The sequence below is a fragment of the Rutilus rutilus genome (assembly GCF_951802725.1).
Source record: "Rutilus rutilus genome assembly, chromosome: 22".
In the NCBI taxonomy this organism is placed as follows: Eukaryota; Metazoa; Chordata; class Actinopteri; order Cypriniformes; family Leuciscidae; genus Rutilus; species Rutilus rutilus.
In genome coordinates, this window is record NC_140227.1 from 22,723,385 (window position 1) to 22,740,014 (window position 16,630).

General features: G+C 38.4%; 1 protein-coding gene across 3 annotated transcripts in view; it reads right to left on the reverse strand.

Moving 5' to 3' along the window:
- Nucleotides 1-146: 146 nt before the first annotated feature.
- igsf21a (immunoglobin superfamily, member 21a) overlaps nt 147-16,630 on the reverse strand; it is a 247,616-nt gene continuing 231,132 nt past the window's right edge. For 2 of the 3 annotated variants that reach the window (XM_084396182.1, XM_084396181.1), the window contains exons 7-10: nt 13,906-14,006; nt 9,372-9,564; nt 6,250-6,288; nt 147-1,491 (exon numbers count right to left, since the gene is read on the reverse strand). In XM_084396182.1, coding sequence (XP_084252308.1) covers nt 1,415-1,491; nt 6,250-6,288; nt 9,372-9,564; nt 13,906-14,006 — 410 coding nt within the window. In that variant the 3' untranslated portion in view covers nt 147-1,414. The remainder of the gene's footprint in view (nt 1,492-6,249; nt 6,289-9,371; nt 9,565-13,905; nt 14,007-16,630) is intronic. The other variant, XM_084396183.1, reaches the window with a different exon arrangement.

Below are 16,630 nucleotides of genomic sequence, written 5' to 3' on the forward strand. Positions count from 1 at the left end.
GAACAATTTTTGTTCGGGCATAATAGCTCCTCAACGGAGCGAGTCCAGACCGAACTTCCCGACCAAAAAATGTTGTGGGCGGGGTTCGGGCTGGCACCCAGGCTATCACCACATAGTATTGACTCAAAAAAAGACAAACGGACAATCACACTCCAGTCATTTTAATTGATCATCTCCATTTTTAATACAGGTGATATGAAACAAATGCAACAACCGTTTACACTTGGCTTCACTTGAGCTTCCTTTGGGGGATGGAGGGGCCATAATGGTGGCTAACATGATCCTAGCAGTAACTGTTAGATTAGAGAGAAGGACTGTACACGATGCAGGTCACTGAATATGCGACAAAAAACTTAAGGACAGGTAGGCGACAAACAGATGAGGAGGGGAAATCCTCTTTGAACGTCACATGCACCAACAACCCCAGAGAAAAGCTGTCGCCTTTCCTCTGCGGTTGAAAACAGTCACACGGATGTCATAGATACTGAACGCATGAAATCAGATCATAGAAAGGCCACTGATTTCACAGTTTTTCTAAAAGCCTGGGTTGGATTTCGGTTGGGGATGACCAGATGCACGCAATAAAGCTATTATCTGCTATATCCCCTTGCATCTTTCTCCCAAACCCGTATTAATTATTATTTTTTATTCTCTGCTCTGTAATATACTTTTCATTATTTACAGGGATGTACACAAAATACACTTAAAAAGAGGATCTTCCATTTCTTTGCAATAAAATGTCACAGGACGTTTAGTATTGTCTCTTTTTTGTTACATTCCAGCCACGAGCCATTCAAGAAAACAAAACGGAAAAATATTGTGACCAAAAAACACAAATGGCGTAAAACATGGTCCTTAAAAAGGGGTGTGTGTTCGAGTCCTGTTTGTGTCAGTGTGCAGTAATTCTATGGAGGCAACTCAAGGACGGCTAGTTGGAGTTGAAGTGACAGCATTGTCAGCAACCCACAATTCCTTAATGTCTTTTCTCCACACGCATGAGATTTTTGTTCAGCTCGATATTTGTTCAAATCCCAAATGCCTTTTTGCTTTTCCAAACGACTGGTCTCTGTTGATTGACAGGCAAGTTTAAGGGGACAAAAAACTTTGTGTGGAAAGGGGCAGATGGTAAAGTGGTGCTTTTTCTCATATTCAGCATGTTATTTTCATTTCATCTTATTTTTTAATCAGTGATATTATCATCATCTCCAACTGGATCTTTTTTTGTGTTCACAAATATAGGATGGTGTGCCCCCTGTTGGGGGATTCAGGTTCTCCCACAGATGAAAGCAAGGTAGGTTTAGTCATGGTTTGGAGAAGGCTTGTGTGCCTGTGTGTGAAGTGTGTGCATGAGTGTGTGTGTGTGTGTGCCTGACCGGAGAGGAGGCGTGTTTGTGTGCGGCTGAATCATGGGCATTCACGTCAATTCAACAGTCACTGTGAGAATAAGTGGTAGGCATATCAGTCCAAACTTGTGCAAACCAGGAGCTCCATCTGAAAAAAAAAAAAAAAAAAAAAAAAAGTAATTAGTATTTGGCAGGAAGGCGATCATCTAACCTTGGTCTAAATACTTGGTTTGTTAGGTTTGAAACAAACACACAGCCCTGTCTTAATAGGTTAGTTCACCCACAAACAGAATTTAACTGTCATTATTTACTAACACACGTCATTTTAAAACGTTATGAAGTCTTTATGCTCATCTAGTTCAAAAAGGACAAAAGAAAGTTTTAAAAAATTGTGTATATGATTTGTGTGCTATAGTGTAAGAAAAAAACAGACTAACATTTATTCATTATTCAATCCTAAATTGAATAATTCATACAAATCGTTATGCAGATCTCAAATTAAATATGCAAAACATTGGATGTCATAACATTTGATGTTACTGATTGATCAAGACCTGCATAGTCAAATGGACAACTTCTATAGTGATTTTTTTGGAGGCGAGGGTGAGTAAATAATGACAGACTTTTCATTTTTGGGTGATCTATACCAAATGTAAAGGATCTGGCTTATAAAGGAGAAAGCAGAGTTCCTCACTTTCTCTGAGATACAGTGGGCTGTCTGAAAGCTGTATGAGCTAACTAGTTTTCTCAGGTACTTCGGTGTAATTGTCTAATGCACTCTAAAAGGTTTGAACAAGCTGTAGAGTGGTGGTGGATCAGCGGGGCCAGACCTTCATGCATACTACACAATGTTCAATAAGCACAAAATGATGATGGCTGTCATAAGTATTATGAGCAATATTTCCTCAGAGCTAAAGTAATTTTATTACCATCTCTCTCATTTTCATTGACAAAACAAGTGGCGATATATAACATTACTTATACATTTATGGCTTATATTGGTGTTAGTGCTACAATTAATATAACATGAGTACCACTTCATATCCACAATATGAATATTTTTTTCTTTTATGGTTAAAACTCAGTGGTTATGTTCAGAAAGGAATACTAGCATACCGCACGCAGCGCAGTATATACTGTAAACAGATTAATACTTTATTTCGACAGTCCTCTTTAGACATTCTACTAACTATAAGTAATGTTTTAACAACCCGTTCTCATTAGATGCGTCTCTATAGCACGCATTGTGTTTATCGTGCAATTTATACGTGGAAATTAGTTTTTACGTGCATGATTCACCCCTTGGGTAGGATTAGTGATGTGAGTAACGTGCGCATTATACGTTTGGGTAGGATTAGAGGTGTGGGGTACGTGCGTATTACACGCAATAAAGTGCGTATCATATACACCGAAAACTGCGTGTCATATGCACGTAAAAACGAACTTTAGCGTATAAATTGCACGATAAACACAATGCGTGCTGTAGAGACGCATTTCATGAGATCAGGCTGGTTTTAACTACGTCACCTACAAGTATGGGGGTAGAATCGTTACTTTATTCCAAATAAATATATTATGAACCACAAGTAAATGTGGTTCAAATTAATTAAATTTATAGATAATTAAAATGAGATTTGTCAATAAAAGACATTTTCACAAATATGCTGTTATGTAACGAACACAACTTCATTTGTGTGAATCGCTTCCTGTGTATTTGTGGATAGCTTTCTCTGCATTTGTAGATCACAGTACGCATTTGTGGATTTCAAAACATTTCTTGATGTTCAGACAAATCCACAAATAGATGGACTCCACCCACTATCTACTCAAGCCAATCAGATAACAGCCACATTGTGCTGACCAATCGTAGCCTGTTCTCACTACAACCAATCGTGTTTTGCTTTACACTCGGGGCGGGAACAGATTAGTTTTGCACCCCTGAAAGGAACTGCATTCTACGGGCACTTCGAATTGAGCTGAAGTGCTGTTTGCGTGGTTAAAACTTTACAAAAGATTGTTGGAGTTTAATGCTTCTTTATTTTCCATCAGGATCAGTGAATCAGGACAAACACAGGATTATACACAAATGATGATTATTCACAGATCCTGAGCTATAACACCCTCTCTACTTAATGCATGAAGCGCAGCGCAGTGCGGCACGTCAGAAGCAAACAGAACGCATTATAATCAGTGATACTGTCTACACTGGAAAAGAAAGACCCACTCTACTTCTAAAGTACCCCACACTGGAGCTACTTACACAAATATAGAACATAATACTATGTATAAAACCAAATATGAGCCCAAATGACCATCAGTGATGTAACAATATGAATCTCAGCATCACTGCACGTGTACAGGGGGTTTGTGAGTGGATAATGCAAATAAAAACCTTGCAATGCTGAAAAATACAACTTTGCATTTATTTTGGATGCTGTAAGTAACAATCAGAAACTATTAAGTCTCAATCATATGAAATATTATTTGTGTTATCGAGTGTTTTAACCAATAAATAAGTATCACTTATCTGTCTGCTGGACAGTTTACTTTTAAATGCATCATCTCTTTGAAATTAAACAACCTGTCACGTTAATAAAGAACCCACGTATATCTTCTCTACAAATGATGGGAATAATTTTGTAATGCATATAATTCATGTTTAAGATATTACTTATTATTCTTAGTAGATCATTAGATCCACGGTTTTGTGCTCTGTGCTCGAGATGTACAGGTTAGGCTACTGCTTATTTTGACAAATGCATTAGGCCATCTGCCAACTCCATGCATACAGAAATTAACACACTGTGCAAAGTATTAAAATATGTATGTATGGTAGTTTAGCATTCTGAACAGACCCAGCATTTTATTTATTTATTTAAACTAAGGATACAGCAGTAGAATTCCAGACTTCTGGCCATTTGTGAGCACTAGAGTCTTTAGGGTGTTATTTTGTGAGTTGAGAGGGTGTTTGAGATTCAGACACACGTCAGACATGGCGACCTCCCGAGGCCTTGTTCTACAAGCCATTTGACTTGCATACGAGGGGCATCTGAGGCTCGACTCAAGACCAGCGCTCACGTTGACCTGATTCTGTCCTTGCTCTCACACACCTGCCCTGCTGCATTTGCATATTCAAATTTACATCCGTAGAAGCGGCAGAGCAGAGGAAAGGGGTGCGGTGAAGGGTTTTGGGTGAGGCGAAAGAGAGAATGAAAATAAGAATAAGAGAAAAACATAAGTGGTAAAAAAAAAAAAAAAGGGCAGAGGCCTCATTTCCACCCCTCTGCCTGACAGTTCTTCATCTTTACATATGAGTCTCTAAGAAACTGTAAATGAGCCAGCACTGAATGTACAAAACAACTGCAATCCATCACTGATTTATATTTGCTGTGGACGCGCTGGTGCATTGGTAAGTGATGGCTCACTTCTAGATTCTAAATGATGAAAGCAGCAAGCCTTCGCAAGACACATGGCCACTTGAGAGGAGGAGAGGACGGAGAGAGACCAGAGACAATAAAAACACAGTATGCAGCTTTAGAAAATCTCAGACAGGGAAAGAATTAAAAAGTAAATAAAACTGTACCATTACAGCATTTCCCTTTCCCTGGATAGTATCTGAATAGCAGTGTTCTATAGCACCCTCTCAATCTACAAAATAACTGGTTATTGGATCTCTTGTATTCTCCTATTCTCAGTATGATTATAGATAAAAGTCTATACTTTTACCTGCTGTATAAGTGTAATTTATCAAACCACAGTTTAGCAATTTCACAATTATACCATGCGTAGGAAGAAACGCTGTTTATGAAACATCTAGCACTAAAGGCAAAGTAGGCTATACTCTATATGATGTGTAATTCAGTCAATGGTGTTTAGTTAAATCACGTTTAAAACAAATAGTATGCAATACAGTCGTCACATGACCCATGTTGGACACAACAAGTAGTTATGTTACAAAATAAATTTGATTGTTTGGCAGTTTAGTCCAAATTTAATTCAAGTTTACCTTTTGGCAGTCCTATAATTTAATCAGTCAAGACAATCTCTGAGGCTGAAATAACTTTTCATTCCATTCACTGTTGAAATCTAAAGATAATGTCGAGCACAACATAATGGGATGCTGTATATTGACATCGCCTTGCTTCATTATTGTGTTTATTCATTTTGAAATTACACCACTCATAGGAAGAAAACCCTCTGGAACTTCTATACGTTAAAAAATGTAAAAAAATAAATAAAGTAGTACTGGACTGGTATACTACACTTGTCACATGACCAGTGTTGTTATTGCTAACTAAAACTAAAACGATTAAAGATAGTTCTTGTTAATTGAAATAAATGTGGAATAAAGCTGAAAAATATAAGCTAAATAGAAATAGAAATAGAAATAGAAAATAAATGACAAAAGCACATAACAAAATTTCTAAAACTTAAACTAAAAATGAAAACGGAAAATATAAAATAAAAGTTAATTCAAAATATTAATAAATATTTAATAGTATATAAATAGTAAAATAACACTGCACATGAACTTACAGTGTTGCTTATTTAATTCAACAATTGATGTCTAGTTATTATGTCAGAAATAAATAGTTATTAGGAAAATGTTATCCAATTTTGTGTAAAAAAAAGAAAAAGTTGCCGAACATTCAGTCAAGGAGATATTGCTTTGGTTCAAAATGAAAGATCAAGTTGAGTGCAATGCATTGTGGGATGCAGTATTCTGACCTTGCTGCATCTCGCTGCATATCTGTATATATTTTTTTAAACTTTAGTTTAGCACTCAGGAAGAAAACACTTCTGCTCTTTTGTCATTTTTAATTAATCAAAGAGTCTTCTCAAACAAGAGGAAGAAAAAGGCTCACACAGCCAATGAATATAATCACAGAGGTGTTCAAATACTTACTGTTTGGATTCTGTGTGTTTTTCATCATACTTGGGTTTTCTGCAGAACAGAGGAAGAGGAGGGGGAGTTGGTGATAAAGAGGTGGAGAGGGAGAGAGAAAGAGTGTATTATTAAATAATACAAAATATAACCATCATAGGTTTGTGGTCTAATGAAGGATAAAAACCACAAATCTCACAGAAACAAGACACTAGAATACCGCCAAAGAGCTATCAGCAGCCAGTGTTCATAAGTTCACCCCTATTCTTGACTGACTTCAATGTAAAATCCACCAAAGACTAGAACCTTTTGAACTTTGAGAACCTTTTGAGAACTAGAACCTTTTGACCCCCCCCCCCCCCCAAAAAAACACCAAAATCTTTTCCAAGAATCCTCAACCGTCACCTCGACTGATGCCATAGCAGCAAAAATCTATAACAAGCTTCCTTTCTCCTAAATGCTAATCTTTGTTCTTTAATACACCTGATGAGCTTTAATGAATAGCTATTGAAACAGGTCAATAGTAGCCCAGTTCAAAGGCTCTAATCACCATTCTCCACTCTCTGCCACCCGTGTTCAAACTCAAAAGCACAAAGGTAATTTGAATGAGATGGATGACGCAGGGCTCACTTGGGTGTTACATAGACATTAATGCTCTTCCACGTGAACCATTCCCCAGGTGACGTCCACTAACCACTTTCCACCAAATGGCCTCCTGTGCTCAGCCCAATGATTTGTAGATGCATCTCAATGTAAAGAAATGCACAGCACATGCTCATCTAAAATTGAACATGATGTCATTATTCACCTACCCTCATGTTCTTTCAAAGCCACATTCCTTCCGTGAAACAAAAAAGAGGAAAATATTTCTGTGCAACAACAGTGAATAAGGGATGAAGCTTAAATGGTCCAAAAAGCATAAAATTTTCATGCAACTTTAATATGTCAATCATACATAACTGATCAATTACATATTCACTGAAATTCCTGACATCTACCAGCACATTTAAATAATTGAGGGGTTCTTTTAATAAATCGGTTGATTCAGTTCACAAAACCAGTATAAACTCACCGATTGAGAATAAGTACATTTATAGCCTTTTTCCTCTCATGACCTATTTGTATGACTTCAAATTGAAATACTGTATTTTGAGCTCGCTGCATCTCTGTAATTTTTCAAAACTTTAGCTGTGCAATTTTGGACAAAGCCTCATACAGCTATTGTATGACTGTATGTAATTTGAGGATGGACCGACCACTTAATGGAACATTTTTATGATATATTTATTATTCTTTTCCATCCTTTTTGAAGTTTGAAAGCTCCAGTCACCATTCGTTGTAATCATATGGCAAAGAGTGACCAATTCTTAAAAATTTTGAGTTTGGAATGACACAAGGGAGGGTGAATAATGAGAAAATGTTCAATTTTGAGTGCCCTATCCCTTTTAGTTTAGGAAAGGCTGTGCATATGTCGTACATGATTGCGCATTATTTTGAGGAGTGAGAAAAAATAGTTTTCGGATGTGGTTGAATCTGCTATAAACAACTGATTAAATTGATCACAAGTGCAATAATATGTTCATGGCTGATGATGAACCATATGCAGCTTGTTGTCCTCAGCCTTGGGTGTCATTCGGATTATCTAGAGGAGCACCGACTGTCCTTTATCTTCCAAAGCACATATTTGATTAGATCTGCGCTCACGCTATAGGCAGATCTCTCATAAACCCTGACAGCCTCGAAAACTCAGGAGGGAAATTAGTCCAGGGGCGACAAAGCACGGGCACACGCACGCACAGTGTCAGCAAACAATTTCTTTCTAACATCAATGAAATCAAAAGCCAAGACTTAGTGGCCACAGCATCTGTTTCAGCAGCAAAGGATGGCTAGACAAAAACACAGGGAAATTAAACTATCACACAAAAGAGGCAAGATGTTGGCAATTTGATATTTGTGCTAACAAAAGACAATATCCCTTAAAGGGATACTCCACTTTTTTCGGAAATAAGCTCATTTTACATCTCCCCCAGAGTTAAACAGATGAGTTTTACCGTTTTAGAATCCATTCAGCCGATCTCCGGGTCTGACGGTACCACTTTTAGCATAGCTTAGCATAGATCATTGATTCTGATGAGTCCAGTAGCATTTCTTTCAAAATGACCAAAGAGTTTCAATATTTTTCCTATTTAAAACTTGACTCTTCTGTAGTTAAACCGTGTACTGAGATCGACGGAAAATGAAAAGTTGCGATTTTCTAAGCCTATATGACTAGGAACTACTCTCATTCCAGCGTAATAATCAAGGAACTGTGCGGCTGTACCATGAGTGCAGCAGGCGTAATGATATGACGCAGCGCCTGAAAATAGTCCCCAGCTCGGTAACTTCTTCCAACGTGACCGGGACTAAGTTTGTCTAACCTATTAGACCTATTTTCAGGCGCTGCGTCATATCATTACGCCTGCTGCACTCATGGTATAGCCGCACAGTTCCTTGATTATTACGCTGGAATGAGAGTAGTTCCTAGTCATATAGGCTTAGAAAATCGCAACTTTTCATTTTCCGTCGATCTCAGTACACGGTTTAACTACAGAAGAGTCAAGTTTTAAATAGGAAAAATATTGAAACTCTTTGGTCATTTTGAAAGAAATGCTACTGGACTCATCAGAATCAATGATCTGTGCTAAGCTATGCTAAAAGTGGTACCGCCAGACCCGGAGTTCGGCTGAATGGATTCTAAAACGGTAAAACTCAACTGTTTAACTCTGGGGGAGATGTAAAATGAGCATATTTCCGAAAAAAGTGGAGTATCCCTTTAAGGAAAGACATCTGTGACCCAAAAATTTCAGAGGTACTGCAGATTTGACGGTCATGTGTAAATGTAGTCATCTATCTTATGTCACACATTTTTGGTATAAGCCACTTTTCCAGCTTAGTTTCAATTACTCTTTATATGTAATATATTCGGTTTCATTTTGAACTTTCTTGTGAACAAATATGTTATTTTCATTGACTAAAATTAGAGTGAATTTTACTCAAATGAATGAATATGACATATATATATTGACTTTTAATATTACATAGAAAAACTAACAAAGAACAGTGTATTTAGGATAGAAAAAGGAGTTACTGCTGGAGCGACTCACCAAAAACAATGAGGCGTGTGTGTGTGTCAGTGGAACCCAATGGATTCTGGGCCGTGCAGCGGTACATGGAGCCATTGAGTTCTGCAGGCACTCGCTCCAACACCAGTTCCTTCCCATCTCTCTCGGCACTGCCGTCCAGCAGTCTGCCGCCCACCCGAGTCCAGGTGTACAGAGGCTCAGGAAACACCTCATTCTGGAAGTAGTGTATGTGTGTTTAGTACACAAGAATGTGTACATTAAGGAAAAAAGAGAAAAATAATCAGTTCAACCCCAAGATACAGAAAGGGATGCACAATAAATTGGTACTGAGTACTGATCAGTTATCGACCCAATATTAGATAAATATTTAGGATATTAAACTGTACATGCCTTCTCCTATTTTTACATTTCCTATCATCTAACTACAGTTAGTTAGTTTTTTTTACAGACATTTATAAAAATGAATAACCATTTTTTATACTGTAAATTATAATACTGTGATGCATAAATTCACTTGTAGCATTTTAAATAGATTTTTCATTTTAAATAATTATCAGCTTATTGGTATCACCAGAATATTAATATCGGTGCATCCCTGAGAAATACAGTGCATTTAAAAAAAAGCATCTTAAGACATTAAGAAACATTATTCAATAAATTATGAATAATTTAAACCCATTTCGAAAAACACCAACATTTTTACCTAAAAACAATCAATAATCAATACCTTTTTCAGTTTGGAAGAAAGGACAAAAAATAAGAGAGATAAATCTTGTACCAAGTTACCAACTCATCAACAATTTAGGCATTTCTTGTTATAGACTTATCCAGGAAGAGGAATGTTAGGGTTTTGATGGTTTTTAGCGGGGCAATGAAAAAAATACCATATCAAACAGGTAGTCCACAAGAGGCAAAAGAATATAAAATATTCTTATACACTCCTTTACAGAGGTCCATGGTGTATAGCATTGTCTGCAACTACAGTATGCCTGGAAGCCCACTCACACAATACTAAATTCTTTCATGTCTATTTTGAATAAGTCCTTGCATTTTAATACTTGTGAAAGCTCACTATAAGATCGTTTGATTCTACACAAAAGGACAGGTGTGATGAAACCCAGAAACAAGGTAGAAAATCTCAGTGCCTGAACCAGGGCTACAACCCGATTCGTTTTTAGATCCATCTTTCCCCTGCTGATCAAACCAATCTACCCATGTTCTAGATGTGATAAGTGACTGGCTGGCACAATCCATCTAACTTCACAAAATCATGTGGCTTCACTGGGTGACCTTTGATAACGGCTCATTGGAGAGTGTGGCTTGGCTGTGTGTCACTGGACTTCCACATTCACACCATGACTGCAGTGAAATGAGTTTGTACTTGCTGGTGGAATTAGGTCAGATCCAGATCAAAAATATCCCCCATGGCACTCACATGGTTTATATCAGGATGTACTGTAATGGTAAGACAAGCTCTTGAGAGCATAAATGCTTTTGTACTCTATTCAAATACAAATTTCAAATTAGAAAGGAAGGAAACACCAATGTGACCCCTCCTGTTGGTGAATTTACTAGAGTCAAAGTAAACCAAAGGGGATATTGAATCTGTTTTTTTTTTTTTTTTACTGCAGGGCAGTATTTAGTTTTCTGTGTTAACATTTATCTTTCTACATGTGAAACCCAGGGCTCTGGAGCAGCTAGGGATAAGGGAGACGTTCTTCCAAATAAATCTTCATTGGCTTTAAAATCCTTTGTGTAAATGTTAAGATCCAAACTGGATTTATGTCCCCGTCAAGCCTGTTTATGGTGACCATTCTTTCTATTATTTAAAGGTGTACTTCAAATATGTAAATTGTGGGTGAAATAAACACACAGATCTGCCAGACAAACTGCCCGTGCACCCATGCAGTGTTAACCTGCAAACGGCCAGTTTAGATCTGCTACAAACAGTTAAGATCTGGGAATTACCAGTCTAAATCTGCTAATGACCAGTAAAACAACAGGAAAATGGTCTGTTTTAACCATCACCAAGCTACCTGGATTTTCCAGGAGGGATAAAACAGAACTACAGTAACATTCCTTTAAATTCATGACACAAACGATGAAATAGCGTAAAGTAGATTCAGTGATGATAGCATATCGAGTCTAATTTCTTTTCACCTGAATGCTGTTGGCTAGACACATCTCTTAGTCAGACCTGTCAAAAAGATTGGGTGGATCATCACCAAACTGTCCTGTGTTTATCTGCTAGGGGAAGATTTTTTTTTTACCTCTTGGCAGACGGTGATAGTTACACTGAGACAATCTCCCTGCTTCACTAGGTCTGTGGAAGCTGACGGACTATTGATGCAAGTATAAATTTGGCGCCGTTGACAGTAAAGTGCTCCTGGCTAGCTCTGTGCTCGCACCTGTTTTGCTAGCTAGTTTGACAAGAACAAACGAAAGCAACAAAATCCCTAAAAGCTGCAGTGAAATACATCAACAAACAGCTGATTTGTTTTTTAATCAGATGCTCCTATGCCTTCTGGTGAGAATACAAAACAAAACACAAACACAAGTGAGAGGAGTTTAGCACTAGCAAAGAGAAGCCAAATGTTAGCATAATAAATCACTCTGCCTTATTTCTGGGGCTATTCTTGTCAAGCATATGTTTTTCACTGCAGAAAAATCAAATAAAAAAAAAACATTTTATTTCCTGATCAGTTTTCATGTCTTGTTTATACCATTTTATTGGAAAACATCCTTTAAACAAGATACATTTATATTAGACGCAAAATGGCATAAGTTATTAAAACTTGTTTTCAGAAAATATACTACTTTATACTAAATTAAACTAACACACTGTAATACTAATTAAGTTTATTTTTGATAATGCTTCTTAACTCAGTTTTAATTAAGCACAAATATAACACAATTTAGTGAGATTGTATGCTTAAAAATAGGAAAACTCTATTTGACAATGGGGTGAGAAAATAACCTTAACTTGCTAGTTGCTACTTATTCTCTGAAAGTGTCACAGAATTTAGAAGTACAAGTAAATGTGTCTTATTTTAAGGATGTTTTTACATCCTAAATTTTTACAGATATACTTATTGGAAAACAAAACCAAATTATTACGATTTTTTTTCTTTTCTTTTTGCAGTGCTCTGAAACACCAATTATTTCCTTTAACGGCCAACAGCAGGCAAACCGGAAAAACGTCTAGGGGCCGCTCACATATCGCGTCTTTTGCGCGCGCAAGTTCGTTATTTCAAATGTAGCCGCGCGGTATGCGCGCTCATAATGGAAGCGACGCGGTCGCGGTGCGACGCGCTCGTTTTTTCCAAGCGCGTCCGCGCTGCATCGAGATAAAAACATCTCAACTTTTCAGAATGCCGCAAGCGCACCGCAGGTCACGTGACAAGAACCAACCAATTGGCTTGCTTACCTTTTCTCCTCAGCAGACAAATGCAGAGCCGTTGCGCAGGAGAGATAGTTTCACGGCAGAAGCTCTGTTTACTAATGCTTGGGCCAACTTTTCTTAAAATATAATCGAACTGGTCCTTGTCCACTCTGAAATAGGTTTTGAACCTCCCATTGTCCGGGCGGAGCTCCTGAATCAGCTGGTGAAATTCCCCATGGTTTTTGCGTTTCTGTAGTATGGGTGCACCCAAACACTGCGGTGTTTTTTACTTTTCTTAGTAAATAAATCTTGAAACAGAGTTACTGCAAGGGTTTTTCTGTGGTGGAAATCCATTGCTGAAATTTCCTTGCTGTAACGGAGAGCGCAGCTGATAGTTGCTTAGCAACGACAGACGCCTCCGGAGCGCAACCACCCGAGCGCTTTGGAAAAAAGGAGAACGCGGCGCGCCTAGCGTTTTCGACGCGTTTTTATGCGCGATATGTGAGCGGCCCCTAAATGGAACAAATGTCTATCATGTTATCATTTAGCGAATTTATGAATTGTAAGAGATTAAATGCAACAGCGTATTCGTTTTGTTCCCTTTGTTCTGTGTTTATGGAGATGACAATGAAATATAGAGCACTAACAACAGAAAAATCAATTAGAAAATAACCGCAACTTAAATGGCATTTCATCCATTTTTGCCTATAGACCATTTACAAAAGCATCCTTATTCTTTTATTAGACTCTTATCTTATCTCACAGTCGATATGAACCCAGTCCTTCCCAATAACCTTGAGTGCTCAAGGTCTTTTTTTGAGTTGCAGCCCTAAGTGTTTTTCAATAGATCACTTTCAAAGTTTTTTGTTCTGGTGACCTTTAAAGGACTTTGAAAACCCTCTATTTTGATTTCATTGCAACTTAAATGATTGAACGGTTTGAATTCGTCAGATGCAGTGCAACCCTCCTCGGACAGGCTGAACCATTTGGATTGATAGCTCATGGATAGCAGCAGCGGGGTCAGGAGCTGACAGATACGTGTGTTGTATTGCACACTCTGTAAGAATGGTCACTATATCTATACATCACACAGGCTTAACTGCACATGTGGGACAAACCTCCTCATATCCAAAACTGAACTTGGCCCTGGTTTCGTAATCCCCATGCACTTACCACTGGAGATCCTACCTGGAAACCGTGGACGGTGATGCGAACCGTATCCCCTACCTTTGCCCTGGTAGGGGATATCACAAGCTTGGGGCCTTTAGGAGCCGCTATGAAGGGAAACAAGAAAACATAGTTTTGGTTGGGTAACATTAAAACAATAGCACAGCATTAACAGACTAAAGAAATGGTGTTTGACTTGGAGGTCAACTTGGAGACTCTTGGTTTCCTTCATTGAAATTGCTGAGGAGTATTTATTTCCCAAGAGGGACAAGGACCTAAATTGGGTAGACACTCATTACTGAAGAAGAAACAGAGCGTGCAAGGCAAACGGTGGAGGAAGTAAGATAAGAGACACTTAGAGAACTAATTCCCTTGTCTTGTGTGGACCGAATCTCCCAGATGGGTTTAATTTGGTCTCAGAGAATGGCTGGGATGTGATGAAGGAAAGGAAGGTTAAAACATCATATTTTGACCTTCTCAGGCACAGAGGATTTCTCTTGTGTACTCAAGGGAAAGATAAGAAAGTGATTTTGTACGTCTGGAAAGTGAGACCACAAGTTTCTCAAGCGAAACTTCCTCTATTTTGGCAGTACGAGCAAGACGCTTTATAGCAGTGCGAAAAAGCCTCTGAATGGTCCCATGTTAAGTGGTTCTGCATCGTTTACTATGATTACCAGCATCCACTCTGCATAGCCCTGAGAACCATAAAACAAGTTTTGTGAGCCATATGTTTGCACTAACACAAAATTCCAGAGTGAAGCTTAGTAAAGGCAAATCAGACTTGAAATTGTTCAAAAATACATCCCACTGTGGCCTTTTTTCAACCCTCATTACGACTAATGCTACGCTTTGGCTCCTACAACACATACAGATAATCCAACTACTGAGAACTATGTGAAACAATGGCTAATCATGCTTTTAGCCATCAATCAAGCCACAGAGTGTCCAGCAAAAGCTAATGAGGCATCAGGCCAGTCTTAGTCAGTTTAATGATTACCCCCTGGTGCTGCTTAATGGATTATGATTTCCGTTCTTACATTTGTAATGGGTCCTGTGAATGTGCATTTCACACATAAATCAAGTTATGGCAGGACACTACACTGAATACACAGAAATCCTCTTTTGCCAGCTTTCTTATTATGGAAATGATTTGGGATATTAGCGGCCAGGCTCTGCAGAGTGGAAAAAGAGATGTGAAATGCAATACACAAGAGAGATTAAGAGTTTGTCAAGGCATGAATCATGACTCAACGACTCCATCGATTGTTCCTAAGAAAACAGTTGGAAAACAAAGGGAGACCATTGATAGGGCCTGTGTTCTGACAGAGCAATGGACACTTGAAGACTGACCCTGCCTTTTCCGTACCAAGTGGATGAATTAACGGATCAATACCTTGGATTGCCTAACCTAAGACCTAACCACAGGAGTTGACAAATAAAAAATTCACTGAGCTGGGACATTTTCCTATCCATGATGCCAGGTAACGATTCTGCCATTTCAGTCTCTTTTTGAAAGAAAACAAAAAGGGTAAAATTGCACCGGTTAAATTGTATTTTTAAACAGAATCACCCTGAAAAAGCCTTATAAAAAGCTTGCTGTTGAAGTAAAGTGATGGCCAGATGTCTGGAACCAACTCCAGGATCCAAACAATGTAACTGAGGGCCACACAGCTGTCAACTTTTCAGGCTTCACTGGGTTAGAGAACTACAAAAAGTTTCAATATTTAGTTTTAATATTAGCCGAGTATGAAATTGGGACCTTTAGGAGCTGCTATGGAGGGAAATAAGAGAAAATACTGTACGCTAAGATCGTGCTACCATGTCAAGTGTGTCTCTGGGCTAATGTAATTTACTGGAACATTCTCATCAACCAATCAAATTATTTAGTTAGGTTTACAGGAAATGTTGTTACAGGACCAACCAAAGGATGTCTGTTATCCATGTATAAGTGATGTCATACTTGAGCCTGGCTTTCTTCTCAGACTTGTTTGACCAAACCTTCAAATGACAACGTCTCTCGTGCTTCTATGGTCCACCGAACCTTGAAGCCACTGAAACTCTAAATGGAAATATAAGGATGTTTAAATGTTCATAGATTAGTTCACACTCCCACAAACCACCCACAATAAACATCCGTGTACTTATTATCAGTCTATTGGGTAGAGGAACTTGGCGTGTAGCATAGATCATCTCTAGCCTCTGGATGTGAAAATATAACTCATTCCCCTTCTGTGTTTTGCTGAATCAGTAGCACCTTCACCCATGCAAATCCTCACTGCTGAGCCTGGCTCAGCTTTAATTATGGAGAGGCACTGACTGAATCACTGCATATTTGGACATGACTGACAGACAGCCAAGTCAGGGCAACAAGCCCAGCCGTGATGCTCTGAGGTGAGGACAGCGTTCTGAGAACACCGTCTCTATGGACCAAACCCCATCCATTTAGGACACCGCGTGAGACTCGCCTCATGAATATTCAGTGAATGTAATACAAATTTGAGTCACTGTAAAGATGTTTCTGTCTCATGTGAAAATATTAAAAACTGTGAAAGACTTATGACTTGTGAATGCTCTTATTACTTGCCTTTCATTTTCTGAGTTCAGGTTAGTGCAGTGGTTCCCAATTCCAGTCCTCGTGACCCACTGCTCTGCACATTTTGTAGGTCTCTCTTATCTGACACACTCAGTTCAGTTCATGGAGTCTCTCCTAATGAGCTGATGATCTGGTTCA